The sequence below is a fragment of the Phascolarctos cinereus genome, unplaced genomic scaffold, assembly GCF_003287225.1.
Source record: "Phascolarctos cinereus isolate Bilbo 61053 unplaced genomic scaffold, phaCin_HiC Scaffold_5;HRSCAF=322, whole genome shotgun sequence".
NCBI lineage: Eukaryota > Metazoa > Chordata > Mammalia > Diprotodontia > Phascolarctidae > Phascolarctos > Phascolarctos cinereus.
The window spans coordinates 162,190,536-162,209,637 of NW_027555958.1; the positions used below are offsets into that span (position 1 = coordinate 162,190,536).

General features: G+C 32.6%; 1 protein-coding gene across 5 annotated transcripts in view; it reads left to right on the forward strand.

Annotated features, from left to right (window-relative positions):
* The window catches only part of ASCC3 (activating signal cointegrator 1 complex subunit 3), a 358,153-nt gene that overhangs the window by 238,424 nt on the left and 100,627 nt on the right, over positions 1-19,102 (forward strand). For all 5 annotated transcript variants that reach the window (XM_078155224.1, XM_020998271.2, XM_020998273.2 and 2 more), the window contains 4 exons: positions 11,749-11,886; positions 11,972-12,092; positions 14,080-14,212; positions 17,024-17,149. In XM_078155224.1, the coding sequence (XP_078011350.1) occupies positions 11,749-11,886; positions 11,972-12,092; positions 14,080-14,212; positions 17,024-17,149 (518 nt within the window). The remainder of the gene's footprint in view (positions 1-11,748; positions 11,887-11,971; positions 12,093-14,079; positions 14,213-17,023; positions 17,150-19,102) is intronic.

The window sequence follows — 19,102 nt, forward strand, 5'->3', positions numbered from 1 at the left end:
TTCAAAGAGCAGTTGTTTATTGGTTCTGTATCAGTAGTAAGTTACCACTGGAATGTCAAAGGAATCTTTGGCCTTATATTTTTAAACATTCAGTGACTTGGTTAAACTTGTTGTAGTATACTTATCAAATTTCTACATGACATTACAGTTAGGAGAGAAAACTAATGTTTTAGATAACACATTCTAGATCAAGGAAGACCTTAACTGGCTAGTGCAGTGATATCATATTCGAGTAAAAATAGGAGTCACTAAAACATATGTAAAGATCCCTACAGGCACATATTAATTTAGAAAACCAACATTATATTTTCTTTTATTTTTATTTATTTTGTAAAATATTTCTCAGTTACTTTTTAATCTGGTTCAGGCCACATTTGGTAGTGTCTTGGGTCACATGCAACCCAGTAGCCATATGTTTGACACCTCTGGGCTAGAGCATTAACCTGAATCTAATAATATGAAATTCTTTTTTTTTTAAACCTGACTTATTATTTCATTGGTTTAAGGAGTTCCTTTTGAGCAACTTCCACTACTAATACAGAGAAGCCCTTTCTATAATACCTAGAGTCTTAGAGAGTTGCATGAGACACTAAAAAATTAGTAACTTGACACATAGAAAGTGTATGTCAGAGGAAGACTTTAAACTCAAGTCTTCCTGCCTGAGGTCAGTTCTCTGTCCATTAGGCCACATCGCCTCTCCAAGATCGTATTTAAGAAGACTAAAAGGGAGATAGTTTGTCTCAATAAGTAGAGTTTTCCTCCTCATTGAACATTCCTAATTGTTAAGAAATTTTCCTTTACCAGAAGGATATATTTGCCTCTTTGCACTTTCACCCAGTGTTCCCAATTCTACTCTCTGGGAACATTTCGCTCATATGTCTTATTTCAGCAACATATATTTTGTAGTATTCACATTTGTATTCATATAGGTCCTGGGTGTGTTTTGGCAACTTTCCAGGTATTTTATACATGCTGTTGTTATTTTAAGTGGGATTTCTCTTCCTATCTCTTCCTTTTGGATTTTGTTGGTAATGTCAAAAATGTTGATGATTTATGTGAATTTATATTATATCTTCTATTTCTTTGGAAGTTATTAATTTTTTCAAATTCAGGTTTCTTTAGTTGACTCTTTAGGATTCTCCAAGTATCATCTATCCGCTGCAGAAGTGACCTTTTTTTCTCTTTGCCAATGCTTGGTATCTCAATTTCTTTCTCATATCTTATAGTTATACCTAGGATTTCTAGAATTATTTCAAATAGTAATGGTAATAATGGACATGCTTGTTTTACTCCTGACCTTATGGTAAAGCCTCTAAATTATCCCCACTATATACAATGCTGAATCTTGGTTTAAATAGATACTACTTATATTATAGCAAGATTTGATTATTCCTGTATCTTCCAGTGTTGTTAAGAACAATCAGTGTGTTGTCAAAAGTTTTTTCAGTCTCTGTTGATATAAGTATATGATTTTTGTTGTTCTAGTTATCAGTGTGGTCTCTTATGTTGATGATTTCCCTGATATTGAACCACCTGCATTTCTGGTATAAAGGCAACATGTTTATATAATCTTGATATTATGATGCTGTAGACTCTTCAGTGAGGTTTCATTTGAAATTTTTTGTGCTAATATTCCTTAGAGTTATTGGGCTATAATTTTCTTTCTTTTGACTTTTTGTGTTTTAGGAATCAAGATCTGTATTATAGAAGGAAAGTGATAGAATCTTTTCTCTCTTAAACTTCTTGAGTAATATTGAAATTAATTGTTCTTCAAATGTTTCCTAGAATTTATTTGTAAATCTGTCTGGTCCCAAGTTTTTGTTTGTTTGCTTGTTTTGTTTTGTTTGGGGTGAAGACAAGGATCTCATATGGCTTGTTCAGTTTCTTTTTCTGAGATTGGGTTATGTAAGTTGTCTCTTCTATTAATCTAAGCTTTTTTTTGGCAAATATAGATTTCATTGGACTATAATTGAGCAAAATATTTTCTAATGATTTCTTATTTATGTATAGTCACTTTTTATTTTTCATATTGGTAATTAGATTTTCTTCTCTTATTAATCAAATTAGCTAGTGTCTTATTTATTTTATTATTTTTTAATCTCGTCTCATTTATTAAATCAGTAGGTTTTTTGTTGTTGGTGGTTGTGCTTGATGTTGTTGTTTTGCTTTCAGTTTGGAGTATCTCTTTGATTTTCAGGATTTCTTTTTTTTTTAATTGTTGGTTTTATAGAGTTTTGTTTGTTTTAGTTACATCCCCATTTCATTGATGAGTTCTTTTTCTCCCACTGATAAAAGTGTTTGGATCTGTAGTTTTTTTCTTAGGGACTTTTTTGGTTATATCCCCCTCAAATTTTGGAATGGTAACTCATTTTTGTCATTAACTTTAATGAAATTTTCTATTTTTTATATGTTCTTTGACTTACTTATTGCTGCACGTTGTTATTTAGTCCCAAATTGATTTTTAATGTCTTTTAAAAAATTTTAAATAAGTTTTTTACATATTTCATTTGCTTTTTACATCATCATAATTTTCCCCAGTACCCTTCCTCCCTTTCCAGAGAGCCAGGCCATGTAACAAATAATATTTTTAGTGACAAAAAAAAGAAGAGGAAAAATTAGCATAACTGCTCAGTACATCAAAAAAGTTTGAAAATATGTGCAAAGTACCATAAGCATGGATCTTCCACCTCTGATAAGTAATAAGGAGGGGAGGGATATTTTCTCGTATCTCTTTTTTTTGAGCCATACCTCATCTTTGTAATTTTGTAATATTTGTTTGTATATGGTTGTTCTTTCTATTTACTTTGTTTTGTCTTTGTGTATATGTTTCTTGGTTCTACTTCCTTCACTCTGCATTAATTCGTGTTGGTCTTTCCATACTTCTGTATTTATGACGTTTGCCATTTCTTATAGCTCTATAATATTGCATCTCATTTACCTACTGCAGTTTTTTTTAGCCAATCCCCAATTTCTGGGCAGTCTGCTTTGTTGCTAATTATTTGCTATCACAGAAACTGCTACTAGAAATACTTTGATGTATATGGGTACTTTCCTGTCACTGGCTTCCTTAAGATATAAAGGCAAAGATTATAGACATTTTAGTCACTTTATTTGCAAAATTCCAAATTGATTTACAAAATGCTTGTACAGATTCAGAGCTCCACCCACTCTTCACCCATGTGCCTATCTTCCCACAGCCCCTCCAACATTAACTATTACCATCTTTTATCATTTTTGCCAATTTACAGGGTATGAGGTAAAAACCTCAGGGTTGTTTTGACTTTTTTGTTGTTCAGTTGTTCAGTCATGTCCAACTCTTCATGACCCCATGAACTATATATAGCATTCCAGCCCCTTCAGTCCTCTACTATCTCCCAAAGTCTATCCAAGACTTTGTTTCCAAGACACTATCCATTTCATCCTCTGTCATTCCCTTTTCCTTTTGTCTTCAGTCTTTCCCAACATGAGGATCTTTTTCAGTGATTCCTATCTTCTCATTATGTAGCCTAAGTATTTCAGCTTCTTCTTTAATGATTGAGCTGACAGTGAATAGCTTGAATTAATTTCTTTAAGTATTGACTAATTTGATCTCCTTTCTCTCCAAGGGATTTGCAAAAATCTTTTCTAGCATCACAATCTAAAGTGTCAGTTCTATGGCACTCAGCTTTCCTTGTTGTCCAAATCTTACAGCCATATGTTGCTCCTGGAAAAACCATAACTTTGACAATAGGGATCTTTGTCAGCAAGGTGATGTCTCTGCTTTTTAGTGTGCTGTCCAAATTTGCCATGGCTTCCTTCCAAAGAGCAAGAGTCTTTTAATTACATGACTTCATTCACCGTCTGCAGTGGTCTTTGAGCGCAGGAACATAAAATCTGACACTGCTTCCATTTCTTCTTCCTTTGTTTGCCAGGAATTGATGAGACAGTTGCCAAGATCTTAGTTTTTTGGATGTTAAGTTTTCAAGCCAGCTTTTTACACTCTCTTCTTTCACCCTCATGAAAAAGCTTATTAATTCTTCACTTTCTCCCATCAGAATGTTATCGTCTCCATATCTGAGATTGTTCATATTTCTCTGAGCAATCTTAGTTCCAGTATTTGATACATCCATCCTGACATTTTGCGTGATGTACTCTGTTTATAAGTTAAATAAGGTGACAATATATAGCTTTCTGATCTTAAACCAATCAGTTGTTCCATGTTCACTTCTTACTGTTGCTTCTTGGCCTACATACAGGTTCCTCAGGAGACAAGTTAATCTGGTATTCCCATCTCTTTGAGGACTTGCCATATTTAGTTGTGATCCATACAGTCAAAGGCTTTAGTGTAGTCAATGAAGTAGAAATAAATGTTTTTTTATGGAACTTCCTTGCTTTCTCCATAATCTAACAAATGTTGGAATTTGGTCTCTAGTTCCTCTGCCTCTTTGAAAACCAACCTTTTCTTCTGGTAATTCTCGGTTGATATGTTGCTGAAACCTAGCATGCAGAATCTTAAGCATAGCCTTGCTGGTGTGTGAAATGAGCACAGTTGTTTGGTAATTTGAACTTTCCCTGGCATTGCCCTTCTTTAGGATTGGGATGTAAACTGAACTTTTCCAATCCAGTGATCACCATTGAATTTTCCAAATTTGCTGGCATATTGAATGCAGCATTTTAACAGCATCATCTTTTAGGGATTTTAAATAGCTCAGCTGGAATTCCATCACCTCCTTGACTGTTAGCAATGTTTCCTAAGGCCCACTTAACTTCATTCTTTAAGATGTCTGGCTCTAGATCAGTAACCACACTATTGTGGTTGTCAGTGATGTTAAGATCTTTCTTGTAGTTCTGTGTATTTTTCCACCTCTTCTTTATCTCTTAATGCTTCTGTTAAGTCTCTACCATTTTTGTTTTGACTTACATTTTTCTTATTATTTGTGATTTGAAGCATTTTTTTATATGATTCTTAGCTTGCAACTCTTTTAGGGAACTGTTTGCTCATACCCTTTGACCACTTATCTATTGGACAATATCTTTTGGTCATTCATATATATAAATATAGACTCAGACACTCACTGGCTGTGTGACCCTGGACAAATCACTTAATCTCTATTTGCCTCAGTTTCCTCTTTTGTAAAAAAACAGTAATAACCACCTACCTCCCAGGGTTATTATAAGGATCAAATGAGATAATAATTGTAAAGTGCTTAGCGCAGTGTCTGGCATAAATGATAAATGTTAGCCACCATCATCATTAAAATATTAGCTATTACCATCATCATGATCATTATATTGATGAATAGATGTATGTATGTGTGTGTGTGTATATATATATATATATATATATATACACATACACACACACTGTTAGTTGTTTATATAATCTTGACTACCAAATCCTTGCCAGAGAAATTTGATGTATATATATATATATTTATATATTTTTAAATCCTATTTGAGCACTTCACTTCTTATCATGAATGCATTAATTTTCTTTGTGCAAAAGCTTTTCAGTTTCATATCACCGTTATCTCTTTTAGCTTATGTAATTGCCTCTATCATTTGTTTGCTTAAGAATACATCCCCTGCGCATATGTGTGAAAAGTGTATGAGCTATTTCTTTTCCTATATTTTTATATAAGCTTTAACATAAAGGAAATATATCTATTTAGAATGCATTATGGAATATGATGTAAGGTGGTGGCCCAAACTAGACTTCTGCCAGACTGTTTTCCAGTGTTCTCAGCAATCTTTTATAAATATGGATTATTAAGTATTTTCTGTTTTCCAGTTTATCAAATAAAGTTATTGACTTCCATTGTTTCTGATCCTCCCCTACCTAGTCTGTTCAATTGATCTACCTGCTTTTTTTAACTAGTACAAATGGTTTCAATGCCACTTTATAATATGGTTTGAGGTCTCAAAGTGTTATTTCCCTTTTGTCCCTACCTCTTTTCATTATTTCCCTTGGTATTCTAGATCTTACATTTTCCCGAATGAATTGATATTATTTTATTAAGTTCTATAAAGTATCACTTTGATAATTTCGTTAGTATAATATTAAAACCTTAAGTTAACTTTGGCAGCATTGTTATTTTTATTACATTGGCTCAGCCTAGCCATAATTGCTAAATATTCTTCTAGTCATTTAGGTTTTTCTTTCCTTTTTTTTTTTAAGGAATACTTTGTTTTTAGATCTATACAAATGGTATTCTGTACCTTGAGTTGACTACCTTTTTTGTTATTTAGAATGAGATCTGTTTAATTTTTAATCACTTCCTCTGTGGCCCTTTATTTAACATAATTTGTATTGCAGTGTGATCTCTAAAATGTGTTTGATATTTCTGTTTTTCTATATTTGTAGGTTCTATATATCCTAATGCATGGTCAGTTTTTGTAAAGATACTGTTCACCACTGAAAAATATGTACATTCCTTTCTATTCCCATAAAGTAATCCCCAGAGGTCTTTCATATCTTACTTTTCTAAAGTTCTATTCAGGCCTTTAACTTCTTTTTTTGTTTTTATTTTAGTAAGATTTATCTATCAGGTCTAAAAGAGGTACATTATTTAAGTCTAAAAGAAGATACATTACTCCGTGTCATAGTTTTATTATCTTTCTCCCTTTAACTCACTTAACTTTTCCTTTATTTACATGCTGTGTTATCCTTTTCATATTTCTTAAAACTTCTTAAAAGAACTTTTAAGTTTAGTAAGATGATTTTTCTAGAGTATAACTCTGAGCAGGTCAGTAAATTCCACAAGGTCTCTATTTCCCCAAGACTGAAATTTAACTCCCTCATTTGTCCTTTAAAGCCTCTTCCTACCTTTCTGGTCTTCTCATGTTTTCTTTTCTGTCCATGCTGCATTCTAACACTGCTGGCCTAATGATAATTCTTCAAGCACAACACTCCATCCCTTTCTCTGAGGGTGACTGACTATCAGCTATGCCTAGAATGCTGTACTCTCTTATCTCCTCTCAGTTTCCCTGACTCCCTTCAAGACACAACTTACTTCTGGTCTCCCTCTCTCTGGCCTCGCTTGTTGCCTTGCCTCCCCAAAGAAGCCTCTTCCCTAAGATCATACTTTCCTGATTGATGATTCCCTCCTTGGAAGACAAAGAGAAACAATATTTCACCTACTCATAGACTCTAGTCTCTCTCTGGACTCCTCACCTGTTACCTGTCCCTAGTTCTATTCCAAACCTCTCCCTACATTCTAGTTCTTTCTTATATATGTTATCTTTCCCCATTAGAATATAATGGGCTGTCATATTTATTTGTCTTTATATCCTCAGCATTTAGCATTGTACCTGGCATATATCTGTCTATCTGTCTATAATCTGTCTCCAAGAATCATTTGAAGAGTTTGTCTTTATCAGTGATAAGGAATTTGGTGGAAGTCAGGAGTGGTAAGGAATAAAAGTAATTAGCTTACTTTTTTATATGAGCAGGAATTTCAGTGGAAATAGTCTTGCAGATGGAAATTAAAGAATTATATTTCGGAATTGTAGATGTAATTTCAGAATTATCTGTATGTATTCATTGAAACCATGCCACTTAACATATTTGTGTTACATATTTTACCTTCCTTTATATGCATTTTAAAATCTTTTAAATAGAGAGCCATTTCTCCACATCTTCTCCAACCTTTTCCATGAGAATAGAATTATCAAATAGCTTGGCTATTGTATAGTGGTATAAAGCTAGAAATATGAATAAGAAAAGGTAACCTCTCCCTCCTCAATTCAATTAGATATGCGATTTAAGTTCAATTATAAACTTCACAAAAACAGGAACCATGTCTCGTCTAAGTATCTAATAATGCTCTGCACATAATAGTTTCTTAAAAATGTTTCCTGAATAGATTTGAATTTGAATTCTTGTTCTAAACAGCAGTTCTCAATTTTTTTCCTTAAGTACTTCTTTATATCTTTAAAATTACAGAGGACCACCCCCCAAAGAGTTTTTGATTAAATGGGTTACATTTATCAATATGAGAAATCAAAATGTCTTGTTACTATGAAAATGGATTTTACTTATAGCCCCCTGAAAGGGTCTCAGTGTCCCCAGATCATACTTTGACACATTGTTATAAAAGTTTCAAGCTCTGATGGGGAGAAAGAAATAGAATACATTGCCCTGCTTATCTGGAAGACATGACAACTATTTTGTTAAAAGTTTCCATCATTCTCTAGATTTTATTCTTATATGTGCCTGTTGTCGTATGTATATACCTACATATACAGTTACTCATAATTTAGAACACTAGCAAATGCCATAAACACTTAGTAAATGTCCACTATGTAAAACATTCAGCTGTTCATTACAGGAGCTACAAAATGACACTATCCCAGACCTTAAATAGAGTAAAAATGACTCAACATTATAATAAAGTTGGATTTGTGATTTTGAGTTGAGTTTTAAATGACTTGGGGGAATGGGATTGGAACTTTGTTTTGAAGGCACAAATAGAATGGGAAATAAAATATAAGCTCCTTGAAGGCAGGAAATTTTTATTTTCTGTTTTTATCTCTCGTGGCTAGCATCCACAGTGCCTTACGCATAGCAGGTACCTAATAAATGCTCATTGAATTGAATTTGGAAACTATCTGTTTAGGTAGTAAGATTTTGTATCCTGATGTTTCTCATAACTATTCAGGTACCAAAAGAATGTTCTAAAAGGTTTCTTTTATCATTAAGCCTTTTCTTCTTCCTACAAGGTATCAGTTTTATTATACAAAAGTGTATCTTTAAAAATTAACATTTAGTAGTAATTAGGAGATGTTTTAGCTTCATTTTAACATCTGTACCAGATGTGATAGATGTAATTATTTTTACAACAAAGCTTCATAACTTTCATGATTCTTTTGTGCAGCACATCTTTCTTTTATTGGGCATTTTAGACAATTGATAAGCATTATTCAGTGGCATATGGTCTGAGTCTGACGTGCTTTGAAAAGAGTACAGAGTACTAATAACGACGATTCTGTGAAAATGGGAAAACCAGCACAACAGATATGCTTTGAGAAACTATGGGTTTTTAGCATCTTGAAACAATATATCACACTCAAAGGGACAGAATTGGGCTGCACAATCTGTTAGCTCATTCTTGTCCAATCTGGTCTCCTCCTTTCTTTTGGAGCCAGCATTGTCATCAACTCACTGAATTATATTCTGACTGGAATGTATTTCAGGCACAGGGTAATGTATCTACTTAAATGGAATCCTATATTTCTACAAAAGCTTTTTAAGTATAATAAATTTAAAATATAAAAAACAGTTCTATTAACTTAAAGTAAATAGTTCAACAGTTTACATATGTGCAGCTTAAAAAAAATGACTACTACTTGGGAGAACCATAGAACTTGTTCTGAAAACAGTTTCTTTCATTTATAATGTATTTACCTCTATAGAATTTTTTTTAAAATTAAGAGATCCCAGGCACAGTTTCAAAAGTTGTTTACTAAATGGAATCCTATAAAAGTCTCCTTTTTTCTAGAGGAATGTTTTGAGTATTGGGTTTATTCTTTTAAAAAGTTATAGTTATTTGTTCAGGTTACTGAGTATGTTAATTAAAAAAATACTTGCTCCAACATCTATGAGGAAAGTATTATTCTAAAAGTATTTTTGTTTTGTTATCCAGTGGCCTCTTTAGGAACTTGCCTATGTTTTGATGAAGTAGTTAAATCAATTTTAAGTGTGTTAATAAAAGTTTTACATTTTTATTTACAGTTCATTTAGGTATGCTCAGATGTTAATAGGTTGTCTCAGAAATGTCTTTGCCTGTTGATTGAACATTAGCAATACTTTAGGATTTTTTTTTTTTTGATGTTAAAATAATTCAGTATTCCTTCCGAGAAACACCATGGTAAAGAAAGGTGGAATAGTTGCGGGAGAGGGGAAGAAAGCTGTCATGGGGATTTTAGGATTTAAGCAATTCAAATAGACACATGTTCTCTTTATTTCGTTGATTTATGTGAAAGTGAGGGGTCACTGAGAAATGACTGTCCTTCCCTGCTGCTAGAATGACAGAATAGTAGAGCATATACCAGCTCTCCTGCTAAATATCCCTAGTTTTCCTGTGGTCAGTTAACTGCTTCCGAAGTATGACTAACACTAGCGTGAAGCACCATTGTAATACCAGACACAAAAAGGAAAAAAATCTCTGTCACTGATTGTCAAAGTAAGGCATCTCTGAATAAGCTCTCTGCAGTGTGAATTGGAGATATTTTATGCTAGCAACGATATGAACAACATGAATAACATAGGCTGTCACTTGAGAATGGCTAACGTTATTATAGACTATTACTAAAAGGCCCTTCTTATGGTATACATGTACAAGCATTCTAATCCCTGTTAATATTAAAGAGGAAAATGAATATATGATAATGTATTCTTAGGGTCTATGAATCTACTTAGGAAGTGTTATCACACAGAAAATTGTTAGAGTACATGATTACATGAGATAATCATATCCTGAGAAATAAAATGAACTGGTTTTAATTCTGTCACCCTCACATGAATGAAAGGTAGTAGACAAACTTCAGTTGTTCATTTAGATTTTCATACAGCATAGGAATTAAATTTGTACCCAGTACACTACCTTTGACTTAGAAGTTTATCTTGGTTTTTATTTTTCTAATATGAATGACTATTAAATAAAACAACAAAAAATGTTACAATGTTGCAAATTGTAATCATACTTCACTATTAAAGTTTGGTTGTATTAATAATCCTTAAGTTACAAATAACATATTAAATATTTTAATAAAAACTCAAACCTTAAATATTATCATTCATAATAAACATGATGATAGTCCCTAAATCAATTTAGAATTTTGATTTCATACCAATCACACTACCAAAAGAGTCATTTTATAGAACTAGTTGTCTTTCTGTCGTATCCTACTCTTTGTGACCGCATTTGAGGTTTTCTTGGTAAAGATACTGGAGTGGTTTGCCATGTCCTTCTCCAGCTCACTTTTACAGATGTGAAACTGAAACCAACAGGATTAAGTGACTTGCCCATGGTCACACAGCTAGTATCTGAGGCCAGATTTGAACTTAGAAAGATGAGTCTCCCTGACTTTAGGCCCAGCACTCTATTCACTGTGCCACCAAGTTCCGGAAGGATGTTTTACATTTGGCACAGAGAGGCTTGCCCTTGTGCAGGGAGCAGGAATATGTTGTTATTGTTTAGTTATTTCAGTAATGTGTTACTCTTCATGGTCTCATTTGGGGTTTTCTTGGCAAAGATACTAGAGTAGTTTTCCATTTTCTTCTCTAGCTCGTTTTTATAGATGAGGAAACTGAAACAAACAGGATTAAGTGACTTGTCCAGGGTCACACAGCTAGGAAGTGTCTGAGGCTAGATTTAAACTCAAGAAGATGAGTATTCCTGACTCCAGGTCTGGCATTCTATCCACTGTGCCACCTAGCTGTCCCTTATAGAACAAGACATCAAAAAATTCATTTGGTAGAACAAAAAATCAAGAATTCAAAGAGAAATAACAAAAAAAATGGTAGAACTGGCATTAATGGATCTCAGATTATAAGTGGACAATCATGGAAACTACTTGGTACTAGTTAAAAGAACAGAAAAATTGATCATTAGAACAAATTTAGTAGGCAAAAGCAAACAGAATAGCCTAGTAGTCTCAAGTAAATAACGTAGCATAAGAAACCATATTTGTCAAATGAATGTTGAACAGTAATGTGAAACTTTCAAAGCTGCATATTAAAATCAGACAATTATCTCTTCTTTTTAGATGAATGACATCATTGGAACAATAAGAGATTCTAACCTAAAACTGACTCTTGCCTTTGGAATAGGAATGCATCATGCTGGACTGCATGAAAGAGATAGAAAAACAGTGGAAGAATTATTTGTAAATTGCAAAATCCAGGTATCTTATTTTCTACCTATTGATATTTAAATATACTTTTCAGAATTGGTTAGTAAAATTACATTAATTATCTTTTTTCTTTTAGGTCCTTATTGCTACAAGCACATTAGCATGGGGTGTAAACTTTCCAGCTCATTTAGTCATTGTTAAGGGAACAGAATATTATGATGGGAAAACAAGGCGCTATGTGGATTTTCCCATTACAGGTAATATTGCAAAAATTGGAAAAAAAATTAATGAAGATTTTAACCACTAAGAACTGTGTTAGCATATGTTATATGTTAAGGCAGAGGGGTCAGACTCATAGTCCAGTGCATACATACCTCAAGGACAAAACTCTCTGGTGCATTGGGAACCAAATTAAAATGTAATTGGGAAATTTTTAACAAAATAAAAAATGCAGTAGTTATTTTATGGCTTTCTCAGTATGCCACGTCAGGGATCCCTTTCTAAATGTGGGTTTGATTCCACTGTTTTAGGGAATTGTTCATGTCTATCCTCTGGTAAGCAAATTTTCTTTACTGAAAGAAGAATTAAGATGTATTTGTTACTTGTTCATCCAGTTTATTAGCTTGAAAAGATTTCTTATCATGCCATATTGAGCACAGAGTACTATGTACTGATTACTCATTATTGATGTTTCAAAATATTATTTTTTGCCTTAGCAAATATGAAAATCATGACAAATAATAGGAACCACCAATGTGTTTTTTAAATTGATTTCATAGAAAGTAGTACTTAACACCTGACTTGAAGTACCAAAGTGACATTCTAGTCTTGTGACTTCCCTTTATACATTGCATGTTCCATAGCTCTTACTATACTTCAAACATATTCTGTGCTTTGTTTCTTTTGAACCTTTGCTTAAGCTGTTCTTTCTCCCTAAAATGCTTTTACCCCCTCCCAGACATCAATTGTCCAATTCCTATAAACCCTTCATTTCAGATATCATCTTTATAAAGTCTTCTGTTCCTCTTAGATATAATGAACTCATTCTCTGAATTTTCATGGTATTTCATATCTCTTCTATTATACTTTCACAGTGTGATTTGTACTAGTTATTTGGGTAGATTGCTTATATTGCGTGCTCAGTCACAATATTGGTTGTATACATGGATAAAATTGCTTTAACATTTTGGACAAGAATAAGCTATTAACATATATGAAAGTGGTACTTTAATAGTTCTCTGATAATTTTCATTGGTTACATACATTCCCTAGTGAGAGATATATTTTTACTCACTAACCAGTTGTAAAATATGTGTACCAGTTAAATAATCACTAAATTCTTGTTTTTCTGAACTATTCATGACATGATTTTTTTTGTTGTTGTTTTTTGGTTTGTTTTTGTTTTTTGGTTGTTTTATTAATAGCCTATCAATATGTGCAGCACAGTTTTTGTGGGGAAGATGGGATGGGAATTATCTAATAGATTTTGTCAAAAAGCTTCAGATTTTAATAGCTAAATTTACTTTATACAATATATGATGACTTTATTACATTAGACACATAGTAAATTACATCCCATGTAATTCAGTTAGATTCAACAGATATTTATTAAATTTTCTGGATTGTGCCAGACATTGTGCTAAATACTGGGTATATAAAGACAAAAACAGAGCAGCCCTTGCCTTCAAAGAATTTATGTTTTACTAGGGAGCAGAAAACAACAATATTATATAAGTAAATATGCTGTAATTGAGGAGAATCTTGAAAGGCCAAACGTAAGAAGGGGAACATGAACAGAGACTTTAAAGGAATGTGAGATTTCAGAAGAAAGGAGAACATTCCTGGTACGGAGGATAGCCTGCACAGAGGCAGACAAAGGAATTAATATTTGATGAATGAATAACTTATTTTATTGAAATTATAGCATCACATAAATAGCCATTTCTGGCATTTTACTAATAATATTTTTATATGCAATCCTTAGATCTTGTTAGAGCCTAGTTTTGCATTATGGTGGCTTATTGACATAAGTATGAGTTTTCTGAATGAATTCTGACTTAGGAAACACAGTAGTAAAGTGGCAGGAACAACATAACACACTTTTAGTATCAAATATGTAAACTGTGCGACTGCCTTGTTGTTCATTTTATTTTATATATATGAAGAATAATTAAATGTGTACCAGAATCAATAAATACACCTCACATCCTTTGTCATATGAGATTTCTTTTTTCTCTATTATAGATGTACTTCAAATGATGGGACGTGCTGGTAGACCTCAATTTGATGACCAAGGCAAAGCTGTAATCTTGGTTCATGACATAAAGAAAGACTTCTACAAAAAATTTCTTTATGAACCATTCCCAGTAGAATCAAGGTGAATTTTACTAGAAAGAAAAAATAAGTTTAAATGAGAAGATTTTGTGGCATATTTATATTTTCTCATGTTTGCAAATAAAACAGAATATAAGTTTTTAGTTCAAATAATCAGAAGATTTGAAATGGAATTTAATGAGCAAATACATCATGGTAAAACCCCATGTTTCTGAAATACTAGCCTAACAGAAATAAAATGAAATGGACTAGCAGTAAAAATTCAAGTTTTGTTACCAGTTTTTTGTTTCAAAATTAACCTGCCTAAAATATGGCAAAAGTTCTTATTGGAGCCAATATTTCAAGCCAGTTGTGCCTTTGTACTCGCTACTCTATTTTCACCCTGCTCTTAATTAGCCCCATTGATTGGACTATCCCATTGTCACTTCACTGATGGCCTTTTCTGTATTTCATTTCACCCACTCTCACTTCCATTTGTCTGATTTGTTATACTCTGCTCCCCTGATATCCAACGTTTTTTTCTCACAAGTTTCCAACACCTTTATTGTCATATTTTTGTCCCTCAGATGATTTGATTTGCCTATAACTTTAAAAAAAATTGTTTCATTCAGAGAAGTATAACATTGATCATTTTTAAAATGGATGTTTTCTTTGTGACCTGACTCAAAGGAGAATTCATTACAACCATAGCTTATTTGTGGGAAAGACCTGAAACCATCAAAGATCTGTACATGTAGAGGAATAAATCTATCATTTTTCTAATGAAAACCTCCTAAAATGAAATGCCAAAGGAATTTTTAAAAAAATAGCTCTTAGTTTTTAAGAAATCAGTTCCAAAGGCTTCATTCAAGTGAGATTTTTAAATTATTATTTTTTTTATTTACAAGCATTTCTTTTCTCTCCCACTTCTCTTCCCCTCAACTGAGGGAGGTAGGTGGGCAAAATTTTTGTAATGAATATGCATGGTTAAGCAAAACAATTTACTCCGTTGGCCATGATTAAAAAGGTGGGTAGAATTCTTTGTCATCTATCATGAAATTGTGGTTGGTCATGGAGTTGATCATTTAATTCTTTTGAGTTCATGTTTACAATGTTGTTACCATTTAAATTGTTCTCATAGTTCCTCTCACTTTACATTACTTTATACAAGTCTTCCTAGGTTTCTCTGAAATTGTCTCCATCTTCATTTCTTATAGCATGATAATATTCCATTAGGTTCATGTACCATAATTTGTTCCCTATTCTCTAATTTATTGGCACTTCTTTCTTTTTAGTTCTTTGCCACCCCGAAGAGTTGCTAGAAACATTTTGGTGACTGTAGGAATTCTTTACTTTCTTTGATCCTTTTGGGGCATAGCATTAGAGTGACAACACTGAATCAAACATTATACACAATTTAATAAGTTTTGGGACTTACTTCTAAATTGCTTTCTAGAACACCTGGACCAGTTAATTCACAGCTCTACTATCAGTGCATTAATATTGTGCTCCCTACCAGTCCTCCCTCCATGCCCCCAGCATTTGTCACCTATGTCAGTTTTGCTAATTTGGTGGGTATGAGGTAGAACTTCAGAGTTGCTTTAATTTGCATCAGTCTGATTATTAATGATTAGAAGCAGTTCTTTTTTTCATGTGGCTTTGATGGCTTGGACTTCTTTCCTTGAGAACTGCCAGTTCTTATCCTTTAGTCATTTATCAATTGGTAAATGGCTCTTATTCTTATAAATTTTAATCAAATTCAGAGAGACTTGCAGCAAAGATTATATTTCCCTGGTTAATTGTTTCCTCAATTACTTTTTAAAATTACTATCAAGAACCCTTTTGACAAGAGCAAAGCCAAAACAAAAAAAAATCAGGCACTTCATCATGACCTAGAATTATATTTAACTGCAAAGATAGAAAATTAATAAGTAATAGGGAAAAATTACACTGATTATACTAATATCTCTAATTTTTATATCATATACTTTAATGTAAAATGGTGTGATAGTCATTTACTTTTTTTAGTGATTAAAATTAATTAGAATTTAATGTAGTACAGATCTATAGAAGATATATTAGATATGATTAAGAATAAAAATCTTTCATTAGCTTATAACATAGTTTGGATTTGGAAACACTAGACTAGACTACTTTTCTCTCATGTCCAAATGAAAAATTATAGTGTATATTTCTATTAAAAAGAACATTATTTGGTTGAAAGAATAGTTATTGAGTTTTATGCTAAATGGCATAACTTAGTGGCAAATGAATAAATGTATATGTATATACATATATATAGTTAACTCATTTACTTATTTGTTTATTAACTTGAAAGCACCATCCCAAAAAAGTTGAAGACAACTTAAGTTTCTTTAAAATTTTTAAATAAGAATCACATTTATTTTGTTTCTTCAGTTAATCAGTAAGCATTTATTAATTCTTCTTTGTGACTGAATGACTGGCACTGGGCTAGGAACTGAGGATAAAAAAGAAATGAAGCAGTCATGCTTTCAGAGGATCTATATTTTATCAAAGGAAACAACATGCCCTATATAAGTATCCATAAAATGTGCAAAATAAACAAGGTGATTTGGTGGGAAGAGATACTGGTAGTTTGTGGGATCAGGAAATGCCTCATATTGAAGAAGGTGCTTAAACTAAGCTATAGAACACAGTTTGTTAGAATTTTAATGGGCAGAAACAAGGAAGGTAGCTTTATGTAAAGAGAATAAGGCCAGATGGGCTAGATTGTAGTGTGTGTGAAAATGAGTAACATCTTAGAAAATAAACTGTTGTATACAAAGTAGTGTTAAATTTGATTTAGTGTTTGTTTTATATTTATGCTTGGTTTTTGTTTTTCATTTACGTTTAGCTTACTAGACGTGCTCTCTGATCATTTGAATGCTGAGATTGCTGCTGGTACAATAACATCCAAGCAGGATGCAATGGATTACATTACCTGGACTTATTTTTTCCGTCGGCTTATCATGAACCCCAGGTAAGTAAAGTGACCACAGTTTATAAAAGTTAACTTATCTGTTTCTTCTCCACATTCAAGAAGATATGTTTAAAAAGTAACAATTACATTTTCAGTTTTTAAAAAATTTTAAAAAATCAGAATAACGTCTTCTGTATAGCTCTGAAAATTGTAGTTGCATGAATTCTACCACAGAGTAATATAAAATGTAAAAATGTCCCACCAGTGTCAGTATATTTCTAAAATATGATATCAATAAATTTAAAATCTGTCTATATACAAATATGTTTATTTGTCCTTTCATTATTTAACTTGTTTTAATTGTCGTATGTTATATCAGTCAATATGTGGAGGACATAAAAGCACAAATACATGGTTACTGCCTTCAAGGTGCTTACAGAAAACTACTAGTTTAGTAGGGCTTTGGAAAATAAATAGGTCATAATGGACTGGAATAGCTAGGAAAGATTTCATGAAGTAGTTGGACTTGTGCTTATTCTTGAAGAACTTTTTTTTTAAATTAATTTATTTTGATTTATCAACAATCACTTCTATAAGCTTTTGAGTTTCAAATTTTTCTCTCTCTCGCCAAGATGGTGCGCAATCTGATATAGGCTTTATATATACATTCCTATTAAACATATATTCACATTAGTGATGTTGTAAGCAAGAATTAGAACCAATAGGAGGAACCACCAGAAAGAAGAAACAAGATACAACAGAAGAAAAAAAATAGCAAATAGTATGCTTCCATCTGCATTCAAACTCCATAGTTCTTTCTTTGGATGTGGATAGCATTTTCCATCATGAGGCCTTTGGAGATGTCTTAGATCCTTGTATTGCTGAAAAGGGTTAAGTTTATCAATATTAGTCATTGCACATCATGGCCGTTATTGTGTACCATGTTCTCCTGGTTCTGCTCATTTCACTCAGCATCAGACCATATAAGTCTTTCCAGGTTTTTCTGAAGTCTGCCTGTTCATCATTTCTTATAGCACAGTAGTATTCCATTATATTCATATACCACAACTTGTTCAGCCGTTCCCCAGTTGATGGGTATCTTCCCAATTTCCAATTCTTTACCACCACGAAAAGAGCTGCTGTTAAATATTTTTGTACGTGTGGGTCCTTTTCCCATTTGTATGATCTCTTTGGGATACAACCCTAGAAGTGCTATTACTGGGTCAAGGGTATGCACATTTTTATAGCCCTTTGGGCATAGTTCCAAATTGCTTTCCAAAATGGTTGATCATTTCACAACTCCACCAACAATACATTAGTGTTTCAATTTTCCCATAGAAGAACTTCTTCTTAAAGAAATTTAGGTAGAGAATCTTAGAGGAGTCATAGATAATAATTAGTAGTAGTATTATGAGTATTATCTTTGACTAACATAAGATTTTTCCAGATTTTCCTTTCTAGATCAACTTTATCCTGTCTTGTTATTGCTCAAAGACACTAACATTATTGTTGTTGTTGTTTTTTAATCTAAACCAGGAGTTTTTAACTTGAGGCCCAAGAACTTAAAAAAATATATTTTGGTAACATGACTAAAATGACTGAACAATAACAATAGACTGCCAAAGGGGTCTGTGACATAAAAGCTTAAGAACCTCTCATTTAAACCTCAAAGTCATGGCCTGGTTATCATTGCCTTTTTTGTTGTTGTTGTTAGTTAATTAATTAGGTTTATAGTTAATAAAAAAATCAGTGTTTGCTCTCTCCTACTCACCACCTCTATCATTGGAGCAAAAACAAGAAAAGATAAAGAAAACTCTTTTGACAATCCTAATGCCTTTCCATTTAGACATAGATATGTTTTATAACAAAGCATCTTTTGTCTTTAATACAAGGACAATACTTGGAACGACGAGGGACCCTCCTCAATGCTAATCAATCAGCAACTGGTATGGAAAATAAAATAATCCTCAAGTGTATAAAAGGGACCTCCTTCCATGAAAGGGGAATATAATG